General features: G+C 41.2%; 2 protein-coding genes across 2 annotated transcripts; one reads left to right on the plus strand and one right to left on the minus strand.

Annotated features, from left to right (window-relative positions):
- Positions 1 to 4468: 4468 nt before the first annotated feature.
- On the minus strand, positions 4469 to 6671 carry LOC124056399 (amphoterin-induced protein 1-like). Its single transcript, XM_046383792.1, has one exon. It carries the CDS (start codon positions 6219 to 6221, stop codon positions 4692 to 4694), a length of 1530 nt encoding a protein of 509 aa, XP_046239748.1. The 5' UTR covers positions 6222 to 6671; the 3' UTR covers positions 4469 to 4691.
- Positions 6672 to 17596: 10925 nt separating this feature from the next.
- Positions 17597 to 19056, plus strand: LOC124056403 (G-protein coupled receptor 61-like). The gene has a single exon (XM_046383811.1). It carries the CDS (start codon positions 17597 to 17599, stop codon positions 18998 to 19000), a length of 1404 nt encoding a protein of 467 aa, XP_046239767.1. The 3' UTR covers positions 19001 to 19056.
- Positions 19057 to 23172: the final 4116 nt, after the last annotated feature.

Consider the following 23172-nt stretch of genomic DNA (forward strand, 5'->3'; position numbering starts at 1 on the left):
TTTCCCATCTTAATAAAAGTGAATTAATAAGTGGGATTACTAAAAGTAAATTAAATTATTATTATTATTATTTTTAAAATAAGTTTTTCCTGCAGTATGGATCTGTGCCACTAGATGGCAGAGGACTGACTGAGCAGCACATTCAGTCACTTCACCATTCATGTGGCTCTCCTGGGAGGGGCCTGGTTAGAGGATGAGTCATCTTACTTAGAATTCAGTCTCTAAAACACAGAAGCCACTGCCAGTCATTCACTGTCAACAGGCGCTGGCTTACATTCATGCCATCTGTCTGTGATGTTCAGTGATCTGAGATTTCCTTTAGGCTGCTGCATTTGTTCTAATTATAATCTGTGATTTGATATACAACAGGGTGCGTCATTCAGCTCTTTTCCATTTAAACGTGCATCGGCACACTGATGAGCTTTCTTTAACCCCCTCGTACCTCCTATGAACACTCTCATTTTTTTATTTATCGTTTTAATAATGGAACACTTTTAAACTCTAAAGTACTACGTCATTGCAGTGCATTTTCCCACTGGTTAAATCTAGTTGCATGCACCTGGCTGGTATTGCCTGTCACGTGGGTAAACATGGTAACATGAGACAGCAGTTTTTGAAACGGGAGCGTGAACATCCCTACAAACCTCTTCAATCATTCATCCTGTAGAGGAGTTGCAGGGCAGCAGGTGAGGTTTCACACTGCAGCATCTGTCAGGAAGATGGACCGACTTCTTTACAGGAGAAATAAACCCACCGAATAATGATTCTGCACACAAGTGCTGCACATGAAAAAATGTGGTGTAGCATGTTCCACATAATGATTATTCTTATCGCTCCAGCAACGCAACATCAAGATAACATTTTTAACTAAGTTGTCCTAAACTGTCCGAGGCCAAAGTAACATTGATTCGACTGACTGGTCTATCCTGCACAGAGAGAGACTGAGCAGAGTGAATACAGACCAGAGTGCTCACTTCGCTCAAGGAGGTCCTGTCATCAACAACCCAAATAAGGGTAAAAAAAAAACAGCAACAGTGAAAGTTGCCAGAAGAAAATGAGTGTGAGGGACAGGTGCAATAAATATGACTCTCTGTGAGAGCGGTTCCTGCTCCAGTGATCTGTGTGGTCTTCCATTTCAGCCTCAAATGAGCAAGGCTGCATCAACAGTCTAATACAGTAACTGAAGCCAGTGGAGCTCTACTCTAACTTGGCCGACTGAGGCCTGATCTCATAAACAGACAAGATCAGGAGGTAACCATCATATCTGCTCTGTCACATTTGGAGCATTCTGGAGTTAAAGAAAGGTTAGACAATTTGGTAACTACATCAATTTATTTTAGAAGATTGATTCCACTTTCATGTATGGTAAATACTAAGGTACCTGCAGCCACTTATATTAGCTTAGCATAAACACTGGAAACAGGAGGAAACAGCTAGCCTGGTTCTGCTAAAAGGAAAAAAAATTCTGCCTACTAGCAACTTGAAGCGTTCTAGTTAACACAATATAGCTTGTTTATGTAATACAAACAAAAACTGAAAAAAAAAAAAAAATCCATACCAATTTTATGTTGTGGTGTTGAAGGGGCTGTGTGACTATATCATGTGTAGTGATTTGAGTCTTGCTGTCTGAAACATGTTGTTTTTACAACGGGAGATGTATGTTAATAGTGGGTGTTAGAAATGCTGATATGCAGATTTTATTTCCTTCTGAATGAGCCAGGTGAGCCTTTTCCCTCTCTTTGCAGTATTTATGCTAAGCTAAGCTAGCTGGCTAGTGGCTGTAGCTTTGTATTTAACATACAGACATAAGAGTGGTATCAATCTTCTCATCTAAACATCTGCAGGAAAGCAAATGAGGGCATTTCCCCAAAATGTTTAAGTAATTCATGTAATTTTATTTTTTAAAACTTCTGTCAACGCAGATTCAATACATTCACCTTGTAGGAATACAATAAACATCAGTTACACTTTGTTTTTATATTTTTGTAGTTTATGAAATACAGGAGCCATACAATGATAGACATATATAATACAAGAAATAATAAAAGACAATAAATCCTTGCATATATGCTTGCATATATTAAAAGTTTGTGATATAACACAGAAACTCAGTAGGTAACATCAACACACTAATGACAATATAACTGTTCAAAATGTAGGTTATTAATTCTCAGTATGTAACCCAGTCTTTGGTTGTAAGCAACTTTTAGAGGAAAGAAAAAAAGACGTGCACAATATAAGTACTTGTGTGCCCCTTTTGAGTGATATAATTCAATTCAAAGTTCCTCTTGGTGTAGGTACATTATAATGCTATTAGACTACTCTCACAACGGCATGACAATTTTCAATGCTATGATTCCTGTACAGACACTTGATCAAGTGCATTGAGCATTTTAAAAAAGCACCATGAAAAGAGGAATAATAAAAATAATAGTTCTTTCAAAATAAAGGTAAATTTACTGTACATTACACCATATATCATCTGGGACAGTGTGTTTTTGCTATTAACTTGCTTCACTGACATCATGTGTGTGGTCTGTAATGAGCAACCTGAATGTACTGAGTAAAATGCTAGCTATTTTCTAATTAAAGAAAATTCAGTTTTTATCATTGTCATTATTAGACATTATTATCTTAGTGTGAGCGACTATTTTTTTCCATTTGTCTTGTGAAAACATCGTTTGAACTGGACTCCTTTGCATAAACATTAGATGCGACTCCATTTGAGTTACAACGTGAGCCTGTAAAATCAATCAATCTGAAGGAATTTTAGAAATGTAACTAAAGTCAGACATGTTTGAAAACTGCTTCTTCTATATTTACATTTCAGCTGTGTCAGGCAGGCTGCGTGTTGGCTGCACTACTAACTGCTATTTCTGACTGTGTTTATGAGACTGCTGGCTGGCTGGCTGGCATTTGCTGATTTGTTCAGGGATGGGCTCTAATGCCCAGAAGCATTCAGTAGATGGTACTCGCTTTCAGTTGTTTCCCCTGGGTGATGCTTCCTGGATGCTATTAACTGTCCAATATGACAGGATGTAACTTCATGTTATCAGTCTGAATCTCACACACATCATTTTATCCGAATCATAACAGGAGGGTTTTGTTTTTTGTTTTGCACTTTTGGACTTTGAATTCATTTTCTGGTACCCAGTCCAAAACTAGAACTGGCATTATGGTGTTTTTGAGTGATTAACCCTTTCTAAACAGTTCAAACAGAAGAACTGAGGCTGCCATCAGGACCTCAACAAAACAAAACCTTCAGAAGCTGCACTCACTGAGGACAGCTGGGTGACTTTGTTGACTTGTGGAATGTTTGTTTAAGCTGTAAATGAGCTTTAGCTTATTGAAATGCTTATTTTTCTGAATCAGAAACTGTGATGTTGATGTGCTAATAAAGACAAGTGTAGTGTCATACAGTATCGTGACACACAGGTGCTCTGAAAGAAACGTCTTCATAAATTCATATTAGTCCATAAAGTAGTTGGAATAAGTAGATATGTCACAATCAGGAGATGGAAACCTCAACCGGCCAACTGCTCTGCCCTACCACATCTTGTTAATATTAAAAACATGTTTCTTTGTTCAATATTTTTTGCAGTATCATGTGATGAAATTACTGGGTGAACTTCCAGGTTCACTTCAAATCCATGTTTCATCACCTGTTAATAGTCAATAGTTGTATCTATACTGATGTAAACAAGTAGGTATCAGTAATACCTGCAGCGTGTATGTGGTCATCCTGATATGAATAACTGCCACAACACTGGATGTAGTCTGGTGTACAGTAATATTATCATGTATCACAGGTTTGCAGTTGGGTTGATGACTCTGTAACTGAATCCAAAATGACTTGCATACAAAGTTATTGTCAAAGGGATGTTTAAAAAACACACATCATTGAGTATTAAATCACACTCAAATCTAAAATAATAAAAATAGATAAAATTGCATACGTGTAATCCTTACAGTTTCATGTCCTGTGAAGGCTGACAAAACGAAACAGGAATGTACAAAATAGCCTAAAAATTAAACATCCTGTTGTTATAATGAAGTGAACTCTGCTGGATCTTCTCTTTCAAGCAGCAGCTTCTGCTCAACATCTTTATAACATCTAATCTTTGTAGTGCTGTGATCCCCAGTGTACTGACAACTTCTAAGATGAAAACCATCCTTTCATGTTGTTTGTTATCGCTCAGTAATTAGTGCAGAGTATGTTTTATATGTTCCATAAAAGATGCAAAAAATATTTCAAACTCTTGTGTTACTTGTCATCTGCATAGCAAATTCTTGCAGCCAATAATATGCGGTAAAAGTGACACTATTGAAAATAATCGGAGCATTCATTGCAGACAATTTAAGTGAAATAATAGAAGTAACAATTTCAGTTCTTCATGACAACTGAGTAAAATGCACTCGCAAAAAATATTTTAACCACATTCCTACTCATTATCAGAATGTTTTGGGTTTTTTGCAGGGGGGGGGGGGGTCCTTTTTAAATTGTTTTTATGAAGTCATTGCACAGATAATGTATTTTTTCGAGTACATGCTACTGCAATGGTACCACCAGCTGTGATAGCTGGCTAAAGCTATAACTTTGTTTGGAAGATGCTAACTTTTGAATGATGTACAAACCTGCGTGGGGAACGAGGCTCGAGCCATCTCCCTCCCTACCCTGCGGGCTGTGCCTTTCACAGCACCATAGGGGTATCAGAACACACAGAGCTCACAGAACCTGCATCAGACCTCTTTCTCTCCCTCTTGTCCCACTGCCACTCCTCGTCTTCCTCACCTATTGGGTTCAACCGCCCGTTCTGCTCCAGCAGGTCCTTATGATCTAGGGAGGCCACATGTCTGTAGCCTCCTCCGCCTTCCTCTCTTTCTTGCCCTGTCGCATCCTGTGAGATGCTAACAGTTGAAGAGTGGAGGCTGTCTCCGGGGTCATTTTTCTCCAAGCTCTGACCTGGACAACAAGCGCACTGGCAGGGTGTGAGATACAGGTAGATGAGAACCATCACTACACTGATCAGACATGCTACAAGTGTGGTGTAGGCTGTTTTAAGGTTTTCCAATCCACCTCTCATGGTGGAATTAAACACCACAACAGTTACATACAGAGTCTCATTGAAGGAGTCACTGGTGGCGTAGCAGGTGTAGACTCCTGAGTCCTCTGCCTTCAGGGGTCCAACCTGGAGACTGCCGTCAGGACGCATCTCAGCAGTCTTGTGTGCTGGGGACAAGGGGATGTCTCCAGGCAAAGCCCAGCTCTTCCTCATGTCCTTCTGCCTGGTGTCACAGTCCAGGACCAGGAACTGCTCCAGATAGGCTTCTTCATCCATAATTCTGACCTCACTGCAGTTCAAATAGACCTTATCCAGATCAAGTATGGCCATTTTGTATTTCTGTGGGCCTGGTAACACACATGTGTGGTTGAGCTTGAAGTCAGTGGCAGAATTGAGCTCCTTGAGTTGCCAGCGTGCCACCACCTCATACAGCTCACAGCTGCAGGGCAGAGGGTTGTTGTGGAAGTACAGGCCATTCTTGATCCAGGCCGGCAGAGCCTGAAGCTCATGGAGGGACAGGGCTTTGATTCGGTTAGAGGACACATCCAGCAGCCTCAAAGTTTCCAGCCGGCTCCGCTCCTTCACCAGCTCTAAGGGGAAGCGTGAGATCTGGTTCTGGCTCAGGTAGAGCCTCTGCAGGCTAAAGAGGCCAGAGAAGGCAGAGCGATCTATCTGAGAGATGTTGTTGTTATAAAGCAGCAGCACCTCGAGGTGCTCAAGAGGCTCAAAAATGTACTCGTCCAGCTGGCGCAAGCCGTTAGAGGACAGGTCCAGGTAACGAATCTTGGTCACGTGCACAAATGCCTCAGACGAGAGGAAGGTGAGGCCGTTGTGGCTGAGCAGCAGACTGTGCAGTCTGCTGAGCTTGACGGGGGTCCACTCGGCGCGTAGCTTGGTGATGAAGTTGAAGCTGAGGTCCAGAACGGCTGTGTATTGTGGAAGAGCAGTGGGAACGTTGGTTAGATTCATCTTGGAACAGCTGATGATGTTACTGGCGCACACACACGTCTTGTGGCAGTCCAGAGGGCTGCCCATAAACTGTGCACCGGCTCTCATTGCTGACAACAATAAAGCCATGGGTAGAACCGCGATAAAGCTCCTTCTTCTGAACGCCGCTTCAGTGGCACGGTGGGAAATCCAGGGTGACCCCTTCATCATGTCAGGGTTATAAAATACTGAAGGTCTGAAAGAGCTCTGAGCTTGACAGCAGAGAGTGATAGAGCTGTAAGAACAGTTAGATCAATAAACCAGCACTGTTTTCCTGTGCTATGAATGAAAACTGTAATGTCACTGCGATAATGATATTAAAGCTCACAGCACGTCATGCTCTAAAGCACCCAGGGGTGCACTGCAGCAGGCTGGTCACTTAGATGGTCAAAAAGTTATGGTTGGTCAGCAAAAAATGTAATCACAATGCCATCAATGAATTAGCGAAATTAGCATCAGATGAATTCATTCTGTACACAGCCTAAAATGTTCTTGTTTTTGTGTCCTGCGACCATCATCCCTTTATCAGATCCCGTCACTGAGTCGAGTCGAAGACGTTTGTCCCAGGCACAAGTGTCCCGCCCGCTGGTGCTTTACCTTTCGTTTCCTTAAGATCCTCTACAGGAAAGTCTCGTCCCGTCTTCATCACAGCAGCAGCGATCGGCGGTCCCTCCTGTCTGTCATCACGGGATGACCGGAAAAGCCTGTCTGCGGTCCTCACTGATGAGGTAATTCAACCATCTGACAGCTGATCCGAGGGGCGCAAACAGCAGTGCAGGGGGTGTGTCACATTTCCTCTGTCTCTCTGTCTGTCTCTCTGTCTGTCTCTCCGTCTGTCTCTCGTGTTTACACAGCACTATTTATTTTTAACAGCACACACGACTATTATAAAAACTAAAGAGGTGAATTTGAAGTGTCAGAGAGACATTTCACGTCCTCCTCAGCTATTCAAGTACACCACTATTAAGCTGACAACCATAACAACTTCAAATTATGTGTCTAAAATCAGCAGCAGCATTTTATTCTTTTCATAAACACGTTGAATGTTGCAGAGTGGTAAACATCTGGGGAATAAATTGTCTTTGAGATGAGCTTCAACACCCCAGCGGGACAGATTACTATGGGGTGCCCTATCATAATGTTTTTTTTTTCCTAAGACAAAATAGGTGTCCTCAGGAATGGTGTCATATTTCTTCCCTGTGGGGATGCGTTATGTTATTAGCAATGTCTCATTCAGTGAAGTGATGTCTTTAATGATGAAGCCTTTCCTCCTGGTTCATCTTATTGCTCTGGTGAAGGGCAGGACAAGCAGGGAGCTGTGGCTGCAGTGATCTCTAGCACAGGATGTGATGTGCCTGCAGCAGTGTGTGAGGGATCAATATGGAGAGAGTTCAGAGCAGCATGCACAGTATGTGGTTAACGTAAACAGCTTTGAATCCTGTCCTGTGAGCTGGATAAAACCATTTGAAAACTGAGACTACTGTTAACCACTCATTCCTAGACTTTCTGTGCACTCTGTACTGTTTTATGCATTTATGCATTATGTCCTGCCTGACCCCACTCTGGTCATGTCGTAATTTCACACACATTCTTTTGAGAATGTGAAGCATCAATCCATCCATTTTCTATACTGAGAGAGGCAGGCTACACCTTGGACTGGTCACCAGTCAATCGCAGGGCTGACACACAAAGACAGACAATCGCTCACGCACACACGCACACCTAGGGGCAATGTAGAGTAGCCAATTAACCTAACGTGCATGTTTTTGGGACTATGGGAGGAAGCCGGTGTACCAGGAGAAAACCCGAGCAGGGAGAACATGCAAAATCCACACAGAAGGGCCCAGACCGGGATTTGGACCTGGAATCTGGAACAGTGCTAACCACTGCACCACCGTGCTGCCCAGAACCTGAAGCATAAAATCAAAATAATTAAAGCCCTTTGGCCACTAGGGGGCAGTAGAAACAAGCTGCGAACACAACACTTACATAATATCACCTTTTGTTTTGATACGCCAAATTTGTTAGCATCTGTGGCTTATGTATTATTATTTGAAGGAACCTTTTGGTACAATATATCTATTCTCTCTTATCTCTGTTTTGGTCTCCACCAAATCCTGAGGGAAATATTTTTCTCTTTTGTCGCTAAATGCTTCACTGTATTCTAGTCTGTGTGTTGTTTGGCGCTTTAGCAGGTAGTGTACAATAAGTTCTTAGTACTTTTTCAACAGCTGTCCACTGCAACCTGAAAATGAGCAGCAGTGAGAGTGACAGACAGACAGACAGACAGACGGGGCCTCAGGATTAGGCCAGTACATTAAGTCACATCAGTGGATATCATGCTTTAACTGTGCACATTCTCAAACAACCTGGAGCCTTTGGAGCACAGTTGGTAATATGATCGTGTTAGTAATGTTATTCACACCAGTTGCCTTGGGGTACAGTCCTGAATTTAGACATAATCCAGAGTGTGCACATTAATGCAACTATACCGGCTGCACTCATTGCATCGTTGACTGTCCTAGTTAATACGTAGTAAGGAGAGCACATACAAAACATATCAGGTATTGTTGAAGGCAGTTCATGTTGAGGATTACATTTGGCATCAGGCATACAGGGAGAATCAGATGAACATAAGCAGTCAGGACATCCACAATAGATAACTAAACAAGTGAACGAGTAATTGGCAGGAAAGGCTATAACATTACAGCAGCAAGACAACACACTGGTACTGGTAAAAGTGGCTTGAGTGCTGTAAAGTTAATGACTTAGGGACAGATGAGCAGGTTAGTTGATGTGCAGGGGAGGAAAACTCACTTAGGGAAGCTACATACCTTTTGTATGACATTTTGACTTGTCACACCAGAAAAAACATCGGAAGAGTCAACAGACACACCCAAATGCAGAGCATGTGTTTTTAATGTTAATGCAACACCTGCTATGGATGGAAGCCAAAATGTCTACTCTGAAAAAAACATCTACTGAGGGCAACATGACAGGATATGGAAATTACCGACATGACAAATGACCATACAGCTCACGTGAAACTGTGCATTAAAGATGTGTTATCAATCTCCTGAGCACAAGGTCACCTCACACAGAAACACTGACATAAAACATGATGTGAAGATGAAATGACCCACAGGTCTGGTTTCTATGGCTGCCAAGGACAGGGGGTGATGGGGAGAAAGCAAACAATGAGAGCAAACGCTTGCAGTATAAAATGTGTGTGTGTGAGGATATGTGGGGTGATGTGCTGATCATGACTTTCTTCACCATAAACTATACAGGCTGATCATTCAACCAGAGGCAAAAATCTGATATCAACTTTCTCAACAACAGATGCAAAGTCTGCTTAATTTATCATCCTTTAACATTCACTGAGACATCAGCTTGGACCAAAGGTCGACATGTAACACTCAGTGTTGGTCTGCAGGTTTTGATTAAAAAGTGACAAAATGACTTTAGTGCTGGATTGAGTCACAGTGTGAGGTCTTACTTCCAGGATAATGTTACCTTATCCAGATAGCTTACAGCTTCCCAGAGACTTTAAATAAAACCGGTAAACCACATCCTGTCAACTGAAATCCTCAACAGGTTAAAATTGAAACCAATTTTTGTTATGAGCAATCTACAGAAGTAGAATAAAAGTATTACCTGGGGAAATTAATAAAATCATAAAGTTTGTACTGTTTGACAATTTTTTAAATTTTTTTGGACATTAAACAGCATTTCCTATGCCATCGTGACCCGACAGTGATGACTATAATGGCTGATTCACTGTTAACTAAACAAGATTACACAAAATCAAACAGACTACATCTTCTCAGGTTTTAAATAAACCTTTATGGCTACAGTGTTAAGCTTACAGACAGGCCATCAGAGAGAGAGACAGCAGTTTATATTATAAGAATATAAGAGACAAAACCTTCAGAGATAGGCCTTTATTAGTCCTACAGTGGGGAATTTCTCAAGTAATGAAATACCTCAAAACTGTACTCGAGCGCGAAGAGTGAAGGCACTTAGTTACTCTCCTCCACTGGTAAACGCTGCAGCCGCTCCTTCCTTCTCATGTATCCCTTTATGCCACAGTGGAAAATGAGTAATGCTCTCTGAGACGCAGTGAGTGGATTAAAACTTGGACAATGATGGGAGGACTTGGAAACAGACTAAAACCTTATCCAATGTCCCTGTGGCCTTAATATGGATCAGCTCATCTAGAGTGCTGTAACTTGAGTATTATCATTGTGAGATAATCATCGCTAATCTTTGTTTCGAATTGCGACGTGGACTTGCTGGATGACTGGAGTTTTTTTGTTTGATTGTTTTGTTTTGTTTTTTCAATATATCTGCTGTACACTCCTGTGTGTGTGTGTGTGTGTGTTTGTGTGTGTCCATTAAGTTAACACGTGTCATCATACATCCTCTAGCTGCTGTGGGATATTGTGAAACATGGTGTGCTGTGTTGTAAACAAAGGAAAAAAATGATTTATTCAGTTAGAGTTAGCTCTTGCTGCACGTGACGCATGTAATGAAAGCCTTGTTTTAGTGTTTGTGCCAGTAAATTTTTAACTTGTTCAGTACGTGAACAACGAGTGTTTTTAACGTTATATGGAGACAGATTCACCAGACAACGTAAACATGCATCATGATTAGCTGAGGTCCAGTGAGAAGTGCAGCTATGTCGCTGAGACTAAGCCGTGCACGCACAATGCATCTGCAGCCTCCACTGTATAATAATGTGACATCGATCTCAGTAGCAGTAATTACCCATCATTACCAGAGTGTTTTTAGATACATACACAAGCAAGAACACACACACACACACACACACACACACAAGCAAACAAACAAGGACATTATGCTGCTTCTGCTGTGCAAATGCATTGCTGCCCTTAATTGCTGCAAAGAATATGGCTTTTTGGCCTGTTTATTTAGTTAAAATTCATAAATATGCGACACCCAGGCTCAAATCCCAACAAAATGTATACAAAATGATGAGTGAAAACTGCGTGTGTATTCAAAACCTGGTGCATCTTATTCCTCTGTGCCATAGAGCTCTATTGCTGTCCAGCAATGTACCTAACATGTACCTAAATAACAATAACCACTAATTAGTCCCAAGGAAATAAATGAACGTTTGTTAACCCCCCCCCAAAAAAAGTAAAAAAAAGTAGGGGCTATTTTAGTGGTCTGCTTTTAAAGATTTATGTCCTCAGGTGGAATCAGTGTGTCTGAGAGCCACAGACAGGCTGGGGAAGTGACTGAGAGACTGAGAGACTGGTTAAAGTACTGTAATGTAGTAATATTCAGGGATTTGTTTCCAGTAACAGAACACAGAGCACATTGCCATCCTTGAAAACAGCCTCACAAAGTACAAAAATTTATTGCTTTAGCAAAATCATTCTTTTTACAGGTCCGGAGTCTCACTGATGAATGTAACGCTCCCATTGGCATCATCTTCCTTGTTGTTTTCTGGCAGTTGTGATTTTTGCTCCAAGGCGGGTCTCTCTGTCACGACAGCCTGTTCACAGTGCTGATTCAACCTGATGCGCACTGGATTGTGAAGTGTCAGATAGCAGGGTGGATATAGGCAGCGGCATGGTGGATGAGCGTTCTGCTCTCAGGAGATTTCCAGTCCTCTTGTGAATTATAAATGAGGCACAGCTCTGGGGCATTGGCAGCAGGTTAGTGTAATATCCAACCCAGCTCACAGCGCTCCATCAGCTAAAGGAGATTGGCCTCTTTCTGTCAAAAAGAGCTGCTTGTTCCTCGCAGCTGAAAAATGGATTTGATTGTTTTGCACGTAACAGCTGCTACTGAACATTCAGTTGTGATGATCAGAAATACAAAAATATTTTTAAGCATCATTTACACTGACGTGTCATGGTGGTTTCAATTGGATCACATGTTATGATGATAAATGATATGATGATAAATAATTATTTTTATTTAATTGTTTAGTAATTATTGAAGTTAGAGATCAACAACAGAGATCAAGTTCCTCTGGATGTCAGGTTTAAATTGCATGCAAGGATCAGGTCCATTGGTTGTCGACTGAGTTTCAGAAAACAGAGTAATTCTGTTAATATTCCTTCAAATCCACAGAGAGAGAAGAGATCAACAAATACCAGAGTTAAAGCTCTCTGTGTTAAAAACGTAGCAAAGACAAGAACAATTAGATGTTTCTTTTGTTTTACACAAGAACAGTGAGGTACTACACACACACACACACACACACACACACATACCGTGAGCTGAACCAGACTAGATACTTTATCTTATTTTCAGAAAATCATTTATCAAATCCTTTGTTGTAAAATATTTTTTTTTTTTGGTTGGCAGGTGGTTCAGAGGCAGCCTTGTTTGTAACGTTCCTGTCCTCTGTGTCTGTATTGCCTGTTTGTGTACATGTGAACAGTATGTGTGAGTGAGTTTGTCTTGAAAAGTACAACAATTGTTTTTTTGTTTTTTTTTTTAAATGTCCAATGGACAGTTTGCATCTCCACACGTTCATCTAATAAAGGCTGGAAAATGTCTCTTGTTTGCACATCATACTCAGGTTTCAGGACTTGCATATTCATTTGAGTTTCCTGAGGTGAACAAGTGTGTGTAGCTATAATATACTGCAAAACCAAAACAGTTCTTGGATATATTACTGCAGTCTCATTCAGTTGCAGTGGGTGAAGCAGGCAACCACTATAGCACATGCACAATATAGTGGACACACTGCCACCATCTGGCATAGCCCACATGTTCAGGGCCTGCCTGTTCTGCCTGAGAGGCAGTTCTGCTTAGCTGAGTTATCCACACAACTTTGGTAAATAAACCCCAGAAACCCTTGCTGTTAGATAAGATAGCATTTTGTTGGAAAATATTATGAATATTATGCCCGAAAATAATTAAATGTTTACTGCTTCCAGAGAAAACTAATAAGCTTTTTCATAGCTGTTTCCAGCACAGCAATTCAGAAAAAATTACATCAGTTGTGAATGACTCATAAAGTCTGATATGATCCGCCATAACATCCAACACTGTGAATAATTCTCCTTGTCAAATAATATATGAATTTCAGGAATGGTACGTCTTCCGATAGTTGAATGTTTATTGGAAGCATAACCCAACAAGATGTTATGATGTCCTGGATACACACGGTCACTTTGTGTTAGTCGTTCCTCCATCCTCTGCCTCGCTGTCTGCTGTGATGTATAAACCTTCATCCCCAGGAGTCTCCAAGGCAACATTCATCACCTCACCCTTTGTCTCCAGAAGCATCACTCCAGCACATTTAAAATATCTGAAAATGCGTATGACACAACAGATGCTTGTAAGTATAGTCTGTAAAGAATCCGTCTTCAGTAGTGGCATGAATTGTGGGGCTTGACTTAAATGAAAAACCCCTCGTGCTCTTGCTTTGATGTCATTTAACACATTGCTGGTTGATGTTCTCCAGTGCCTCGATGCCTCAGTGTCTAAACGCAATAAAGTGCATTTGAATTTGAGTCCATTGTGTAGGTTGCATTAATTATGTTTTTGAAAATGTAATGGCACGATCTTATTTCTGAGTGAAGTTGATATATGCACGTCCATATCTGTGTGTAGTTATTATTGGCAGCGGGGACTCTCTGGGGTTAGTGCAGCGTCCTTTGCTATTTCTGAGTGCGAATGTGGAGTCTATTTTCAAGGTTGCCATAGAAACCATTGTATTTGTGGTGGCAGCGATTGGTGCTTGCGGCCGAGCAAGACTGCTATTTTTGTCATGAGTCAACACCTGATACACACACACACACACACACACACACACTCAGGTGCACATGCCTGAATACAGATGGAAACAGACAGATACCACATCATAGCAATACAAGCAATATTGCTGCTTTAGTCTTATGCACTGTTTGAGATGCATTATGCATTGAGCGGGCATGTGTACGCTTCTCATCTCTTCTTGGTGTTACTATACATCTTGGTACATCTTTACCATGACAACAGTAGTAATCGCTGTCCATTAAATCTCTCCACTCAGCTGCACAGTGTTTTGCTCTGCTGTCCAGGCATGTGTGAACATTGACAGGAGGAGACAGATGATGTTAGCATGCCTTCAGTCAGGTTTAGGTAAGTTTAAAAGATCGCAGGTAACTTCAGCCATACATAAACTAGTAAACTAGAAGGATTTGATTGCAGAACATGGCAATGGTGGTTCATTGTTGTGATGTGTGAGTGAAATACCTGAAGGTAAAAGATGTTTAGATTGAGAGGCTGTGGACAAGCGACATTTTACACAGTCTGAAATGACAGTGTACACTGGGCTGCATCTAAATCACAGTGTTATTTTTGTTATTGATTAATCTTCTGATTATTGTCTTGATTAATCAATCATTCAGTTGTTTCGTCAGTAACGCACATCACAGTTTCCCCGAGGCTGAAGTTTAAAAAATCCTTTTCTTTGTCTGCCTACCTGTTCTGGGTTCGAATCCCGGTCTGGGCCCTTCTATGCAGAGTTTGCATGTTCTCCCTGTGCTTGGATTTTCTCTGGGCACTTATGCTTCCTCCCACAATCCCAAAAACATACACATTCACAGGCTAGCTGCTCTAGTCTTCAGTGGTGAACATAAAATGGTATTCTAATCTGTTAATCTGCAACTGCATCTATCATCCCTGATGCAGCACCTACAGGACAGTGAGGCATGTGAGCTGAAAGCAGCAAACTGTGTAACATTTCAACCAGAAGAACTCAGTCCTCACAGTGACTTAACTAATGGCATTTTTAGAATAAAGCTGCGAGTGAACTACATTAATCAGTTCCTGGGAGATACTACTAATTAAAACATGCTTTTTTATGGTGAAAGAGGTGCAAGATGTAATTTCCATAAAATGCTAATATTATGTGTATTATCATATGGAACCTTTCAGATGGAAATGAAACACACATAGTACCTAGCAACTCCATGGTTGCTCCTTCTGTGGAGTAGCCTTACCCATAATGGCCCAGATTTCATTGTCCTCTGCAGACAGAGCAATGAGATGGACTGTATATGAGAAAGATCACCGTGGCAACAGGAACCCCACTTTGAGAATCTAGGATGGTGAAGGCTGAGGTCTGGCCTAATCAATGCATGTTTGCATAGCAATCACAGTATGCTGACACTGTATGATGATTAGCCTTGGTTTGCAACATGTGCACAGTTAGCACTGCAGCATTCCAATGATGTGCAGTATATTGGAAAAGAGCACATCATGTTAAGCATGTTAGCATTTCTCAAGTTATGCGGCCAAACCTAGCAAGAGTTTGGTCTTTGTGTTGAAAGGCTTTCTGTCTGAAATGCTGGCACAGCAGAAATGTTGCCCAAGTGGTGGAATAGTTATTGTAATATATATTTTTACATTCAAGTGGTTTTTGTGAAGTGCAGAGATATTGTCATCCCTCATACAGCCCTGATAGGATGGCCACAAAAATCATTTTAAAGTGCTAACAACTTCAGTGACAACATAAGCCTACTTCCATCATATTCATTTCCCAATTTCTGAAGAAAAAATGTCACAATACAGTGTGGACACTAGGACCCGGTGGAGGCAGCCGCTCTGGTCCTGCTCCTCGCTGCCTCCTGCTCCATCTCTGCAGTCACTGAGTGTGAGTGGAGGGGGAAAGCAGAGAGTGAGCTGGTGCCTTTGCAAACATTCACATCAGCATCGTTCCACAAAAATCTCTGCTGCCACAGCTGAAGCCACCCAGGGAGGAGGCAGGACAAGGTAGATCGAGGAGTGAGAAAAGAAACATGCTTGCATAGTGGGAAGTACTTCAACAGCATTTAAAAGGTATAGTGATTGATGTCCACTGTGTACCTCAGCAGTGGAAGCTACACCAGGTTTTCATCCTCAGAGACCAAAGCAGACAGCTGCATCAGGAAATACTCTGATTCAGGTACATAATGCTCTATATCTTGTTTTCCCCCTCTCTCTCTCTCTCTCTCTCTCTCTCTGCTTCATCCCCTCTCGCTCCCTGATGTTCATCACATTTTATCGCTTGTTCTCACCCTCTTCTTCTAATCTGCTGATTATGTACTGCTGAGTGCAACACTAAATTTAATTCAACTGCAATGTGATATGTAGAATATGGAGCTTGCCTTACACAGTGGGTGTTATGAATTAATGGTTAATATATAAATGAGTAGGCGGTAAGACATGACTAAACCAGGCAGGAGGGTTAAACTGAACTGGGAGTACCCCTATGTGTGATTTAGGGATGTTGCCCACTGAGGGCAGTCATTCATAGGTGATGAGGGAGGTTAGAGCTCAGTTTTTAGCCTGATTCATGCTGTTATCACTGTAGACAGGAGAGAGGAGAACGCAAGCTTTTGTTACATCAGTGGTAGAGAGCCTTCATAGTGGTAAGCAAATGGATTTCCTTGATCTGACACACACATATAGCAGCAGCCACCAATGTCTGTTCGTTGCGTGTAATACCTAGGCACAGTTAATATGCAGACAGCATATCACAGACAGCAGACCTATGTATACCCTCAGGTTTTCCATTTGAAACACTGAACTCACTCATACGAAGTGGCCAGGGCTTCCTCAGTGGCACACATGCCACTGTGGTACATGTACAGAAGCCAAAATCATACACCACAGTGAACCTTGGACATATATGCTGGGGTACACATTGGCAGGGTGTTTTTTTTTTTGTTTGTTTGTTTATTTAAAGATAAAGGAGCCATACACAATCAGTTTGGAACCGGGGGTATACATATTCAACAAGAGGTCTCACAGCATGTGTAGCTTCAAAAGAAAAGAACTATTAACTATCTGGTGATAGCGTTGGTTTTTGGAATTAGCATGTATTCATGCATTGACAGGATGTGTGGTTGAAAAGTATTTATCGCCTGCAGAAAGGAGCAGACTGGATTTATCTTTAACCGTAATGTTAATAAAAGTGTAAAGAGTGTGGTCTGAGATCCTTTATTTCTGTTTCCATAGAGGAGCGGTATGATTGTACACATGCTCTGGCCATCATGACTCGGTTGCAGATTCTTGAATTATAATCTGTTCAAGTGGCTCACCTCTTTTGCGTGAAGATTTATGAATCTTCACATCATTTTTCTCAGCGTGGTGCTAAAAAGGTGCCAAAAGTCCCTTCCTTGAATAATGCATACTTAATTGAGGTAATTAATTTGAAGGCTGGCTTTGGACTACATTATCAGTGAGATTGCCTTAAAAGCTTGAGAAGCTAAGGAGGATTTTATACCACTCCCTCAAAATGAATTATAAGTTGTCATATGCAAACTCGGGCTTCATTCCCAATTTATTTGCATCTGTCTTTCTCTCTTGTTTTTAGGGTGGGATGCAACTGGCAGCAAACATGAAGACCTTCTAAATGGACAGGAATCATAAAATCTGAACCTCCTGACAATCACAGCATCATCCTCCAACAGCAAAGCAGCTTTAGACCTTATTTTCAAGCCGCTGTTTTCTGGCCGTACTTCCTGGCTTTGAAGGATGGGTGATGGGCCTGTGACTGATCCTGCTCGCCTGCCTCATCCCACCCTTCAATGGAGCCGATGTGGAACTCCTCCCACTCACCTCCACAGCTCATGTCCAACATGTCTGCCTCCTCCCTGCCTGAGGGCTGGGCTCTGTCCCAGTCACTAGCCCTGCTGGCCATGCTGCTCATGGATCTGCTGGCTGTGGTGGGTAATGTGGCTGTCATGGCAGTCATTGCCAAGGCCCCACAGCTCCACAAGTTTGCCTTTGTCTTCCACCTGTGCGTGGTGGACCTGCTGGCAGCCCTGGTGCTGATGCCTCTTGGCATGCTCTCAAGCCGAGCCTTCTTCGGGGAGGCCCTGTGCCGGAGCTACCTCTTTCTCAGTGTGTGCCTGGTTAGTGCTGCCATCCTCTCTATCTCCGTCATCAATGTGGAGCGTTACTACTACATCATACATCCAATGCGCTATGAGGTGAAGATGACTGTTGGTCTAGTAGCGTCAGTGCTGGTGGGGATATGGGTCAAAGCCCTGGCCATGTCTGCTCTGCCACTGCTTGCTTGGTTCCTGCAAGGTGGAAGAACTCCCCTCCTGGAGAGTAGTGGGGTTGGGGGAGGAAGCGGTGGGACAGTGCCATCTCCCCCTGCTCAGGGTCACAGGCGCTGTTCACTACATTGGACAGGGGGAGGGTCAAACCGCATGGCCTTCATGGTCCTGTTTACTCTGGTGTATTTCTTGTGTCCTCTCCTGGTTATTCTTGTTGTGTACTGCAATATGTTCAAAGTGGCTCGAGTAGCAGCCATGCATCATGGGCCTCTGCCTACCTGGATGGACACACCTCGTCGGCAGCGGTCTGAATCACTCAGCAGCCGTTCCACAATGGTTACCAGCTCTGGGACGGGGACTGGGACAGGCAGAGCGACTCCACAGCGCCCCTTTGGGGGAGGAAAGGCTGCAGCAGTGTTGGCAGCAGTTGGCGGGCAATTCCTTTGTTGCTGGCTGCCGTACTTTGCTTTCCACCTGTATTCAGCACTGTCTGCCAGTCCTCCAGCCACATTAGCCTCTCTGGAAGAGGTGGTCACCTGGATTGGCTACTTCTGCTTCACCTCCAATCCCTTTTTCTACGGCTGTCTCAATAGACAGATTCGGGAAGAGTTGGGCAAGCATCTGCCTTGTCTGTTTCGTCGAGCAGGGGTTGAGGTGGAGGACAGACTGCCCAGCCGTGAAGGATCCATAGAGGAGAATTTCCTTCAATTTCTTCAGGGCACTGGCTGCAACTTGGATCCTCAAAACTCTCACAGTACCTCCAGTCCTAAAGGGGAGGCCTGCTGCCCCATGGCTCAGTCCCAACCACTGGAGCCAGCACAGCCCATACCGATTGATTTCCGCATCCCTGGACAAATTGCAGAGGAGACTTCAGAGTTTACCGAGAGTGAACAGGTGAAAAACAACCATTTATATACAGACAATTAAGTTTTTACCATCTGTATTTGTTGAAAATAAGACTAGTTTTGATCATTCAGATACAAACTGTTATTTTGATGAAAACGTGATTCTCTATTTCTATCTCTTTCCAACAGTTCATTTAAATGACTTTTATCACCGAAACATTGCACTTTGCCTCATCAGATTTCATCCTAAAACAGTCTCGATGACACAACTTCATGCAGTTGTTTGAGATGCATTTCAAACTGTTGTTTGTGAACAGGGAAAATACTGCTAGATTTTAAAACATTCCACACAACCACTCAGCTCTGTACAGTTAATGACTCAGTGAATTAACATTGTTGTAACTTATCAAAGCCTTTTTTTTAAAATAAAAAATAACATTAATTATATGTTTGATTCTATGAAGGTAACTGAATAGTTTTCAGAGTTTAATGTTTTCAGAATATTCCTTTTGATCTCAAATTAGGGAACACTTGCTGTAAAACACTGGATCCCTTTCACTTAATTATTCTATTGTTGTGCAGTAAAGCCATTATTAGACAAATTGCCTTTGAAGATAAAATGGTTCCACACATGGCTCCACAAATGATACTGTATTTGTTACTGCCGATTAACCATTTTTGAGACTCTGGTAAGTTGATTTTTTTTTTTTTTTAATTAGTTTTGTAAATTACTGCAAGAAAAATCCCGTCAATTAAGACAGCAATAAAACACACACAGTTATGACAGAGTATTTGGTGGATCCATTGAGGAAAAAGCACTCCTGTCACACATGCTGTGGTCTAACTGATGGAATTGGTACAAGTTGTTTACAGATAACATTTGGATTTTGTTTTCCTTTCTTTGGTGCTTTTTAATTTAATTTTATTTTATATTTTTCTTTTTTTTTTTTTTTCTTGAAAAGGCAGGACAGATTTGTTGTGACTCAAGTGTGGGCTGACTTCATAACAAATCTTAAGGGGTCACCCAGCTTTCTGCCATGTGATGTATTAATCTGTGTATTTGGATATAGATTTATTTAAAAAACAGTATTCTCTTGATGCACTGTATTGCATCACATACAATTCTATTTCTTACATTTGTTAAATATACTAAACTGTGTGTCATTTTTAGTAAAACTGTACAAATTCTGGGATGTGCATTGCAATCAACACGTCCATTTTTCTTTTTATGTGCGAGTTTGAGCACTTATGAATTTCATTACAAGGAGGCTGATGTATTTTAACTTGTATGCAGTAATTGCCTCCTTTGTTTGGAGGAGATTTTTTTAAATCCTGGAAGGAGAATAGGCCCACGTTTAGATTTTTTTGACTGCCCTGCACATCAGGGGTTTTTACCTCACATGTGGGAAAAACTGTTCCAGACAAGTATGTTTCTGCACCCTCTGTTCTATTGTTGTAAGGAGACAAAAGCAGCTGTGACTTTATCCAAGAGGTCTGGATTAGAAATGTGGGTGCAGATTTTTCAGATTGAGTTTGATGATGAGGTGAAGTAGTATTTTATAGCAAACGGTTTGGGATAAACATGGTAAACTATCTACTGTGGAAATGCTTGATTGAAAAAAAAAACCCCATACAAACAGATTCTTTCTTACATAATGTGAGTACAGGGTTTTTAAGATATTTTTTCAAAGGTTATTTTCGAGCGGCAAAACCAACAATCCAAAATGAAAAGCTTGTTGAGCTAATTTTCATCACATCTAAAAATCCCAAACTGTGAATGATGTCGAAGGTGTGTTAGGATTTTCACTTGTTCAGAGATTGGTTTTATTTTATGCTATAATTACAATAAAAAGATTGACTTCCACTGTACTACAATGATCTGAATGTGTTTAGAAAAATACATGGCTGAAGGCTGAGTGCGAGATGCTGTTCTAATAAAGAGTTTATATGTTTGTAAAACACTTTTGATGCATTCTCATATTTTTACCTTACAGTACAGAGTCAGACAAAATAATGATACACATCAAGAAGAAAGGGTAATGCTATCTGTTGGGAAAACATCGTACAACAGTACACACGTTATTGTAATTTGATCAAACTTCGAAAGAAGTACCTATATGTACAGAAGTACTTACTTTTTCTTTTCCTGATGTGGGGTGAGAGGATAAAACTCTAACACTTTGACCTTAAGGTAACATTTAAACTTCAAAGGCCAAAGCAGTTGGTATGAGCTTCATTGCAAAAGAGCATATAACTGTCAATACACAGACAGATAGATAGACAGACTAAAGTTAATCTAAACAAAAAGTGTAAAGATGCTCATTATGTCTTGCCACTGTTCAGTGCTGTGTTTCAGTTGGAAGAAGATGGTGTGCGACAGGCCTCACACCTCAGCGATGGACCTCAGTCAAACCGCCCCCAGCCTTACCAGGCTCTGCCATCCCCATGGCAATTATTACCTAGTGACATTTCTCAGTGCAGAAGTGGGCGGCAGGAGGAGCTTACTCTATTGGGAATCCAACAAGACACCCTTCTTAAAATAAATTCTTGAGACTAAACGAGAGCTGATGTTTTTTTTTTTGTTTGTTTAGATTTTGTTTTTTGTCACAATCTTGGGATTACTTGTATGAGTATCACAAACTGAACAAACTGACACAACTCGCTATGTTTTTGTAATATTGGATTGCTTTACAACAATTTTCATAGCTGTCAAAGATAAACTTAAATGCTATGCTATTAGTACTCCTACTACGCGTCATTTGATACACATTTAGTATACAAATATTGATTAATGCAGCTGTAGATATTGTTCTCTATAAAAACAACATGCACCATTTGTAGACAAAGATATTTATGGATAAAACTGTTATCCATATGGGGTACATCAGCTAAGCCAGGATTTGGTCCCAAATAAATATTTTTGAGAGATTCTTGACAGCAGGCCCTGATGTATTATGTTGCCTCTGTAAAGACAGAGGGCCCAGCTGGACACTCAAAATCTTATTTCAGTATAATTGTTATTGACCTTGTGCTGTAAGGGCTCTACTCTCAATGAACAAACCCAAAAGGTTGACTCCAGATGGAGGTCAGCGCTTTTCATCATGTTTCCTGCCACTGGTGATCAAGACGAAGTGAAAGCAGATGGACAACAGGGTCGAGGACAGATTCTGCGGCAGAAACACAGACGGGGAGAGCAAGAAATCAACAGTGTAATTTCTCTGCTCCCACCAACTTTCCAGGCATTGTCAGCATTTCACCAGCGACAGATGCGGTTTGTAAGACAGAGTCAACAAGAAGGGAAGACAAAGGAACAAGAAGTGAGAGGGAAGAAGAGGAAATATGATCTGACACATGGACGTAAAACTGAAAAGGAATTAAACTGTCAGACAGAAACTAATTTCAACATTTTAAGACACTGATGAATATGCAGCGACTGATACATCAGTAATGTGATTTAGAAGACATAACTGTTGAGTGTATTTACATGGCGGTACTGTTCCTCATATGAAACATTAGTTTAACAGTGATGATGTCTGTATGGGCCTAAATGCTGCTGAGCGCACTTAGCACTTTTAGCACTTATTTACCTAGCATGTAAATAAACTTTCACATTTTGTCAGAAACCTACTTACCATTGAAACTGGAACATTGCACAATATCAGTAGAGCATTAACAGTACCGGGGTTATTTGTTATATGTCTTATCTGCATGTTTTACTAAAGGTCGAGGGTTTTAATTCACGAGTGACTCACATGTTTAAATAAAATGAAAAACACAGAATTGCTACAGTATGTGGTTCCATTTTTACTTAAATTCACTTTTATCTGACAAGACAGATATAAAGCAGCTAAACTTAGCTCCACCAGATGCATTCAACAAAAATATAAATACAACACTTTAGTTTATGTTCCCAGTTTTCACAAGCTGAATTAAATTAGGCCCGTTGTTGTGACCAGTCCAAAATACACCTGTGCATCACTTATGTTGTTTAATCAGCCTGTCAGCTGAATGGACTAACTTGGCAAAGGAGAAGTGCTCGCTGATGGATTTTAACAAATTTGCACATAAAATCTGAGAGAAATTAGTTTTATGCGCATAAAAAGTAATAATTTTTGCCTATGTGTATGTGCAATATTCCTGTTTATTCTGCCCACGTCTGATAGTTTAATTCCTCTCTTGTCCACCCATATGCCATATATTATCATATTTCCTGTTCTGTCCCTCTCACTTCTTCTTTCTTTGTCTTATCTGCCT

This window comes from Scatophagus argus, chromosome 3 (assembly GCF_020382885.2).
Source record: "Scatophagus argus isolate fScaArg1 chromosome 3, fScaArg1.pri, whole genome shotgun sequence".
In the NCBI taxonomy this organism is placed as follows: domain Eukaryota; kingdom Metazoa; phylum Chordata; class Actinopteri; family Scatophagidae; genus Scatophagus; species Scatophagus argus.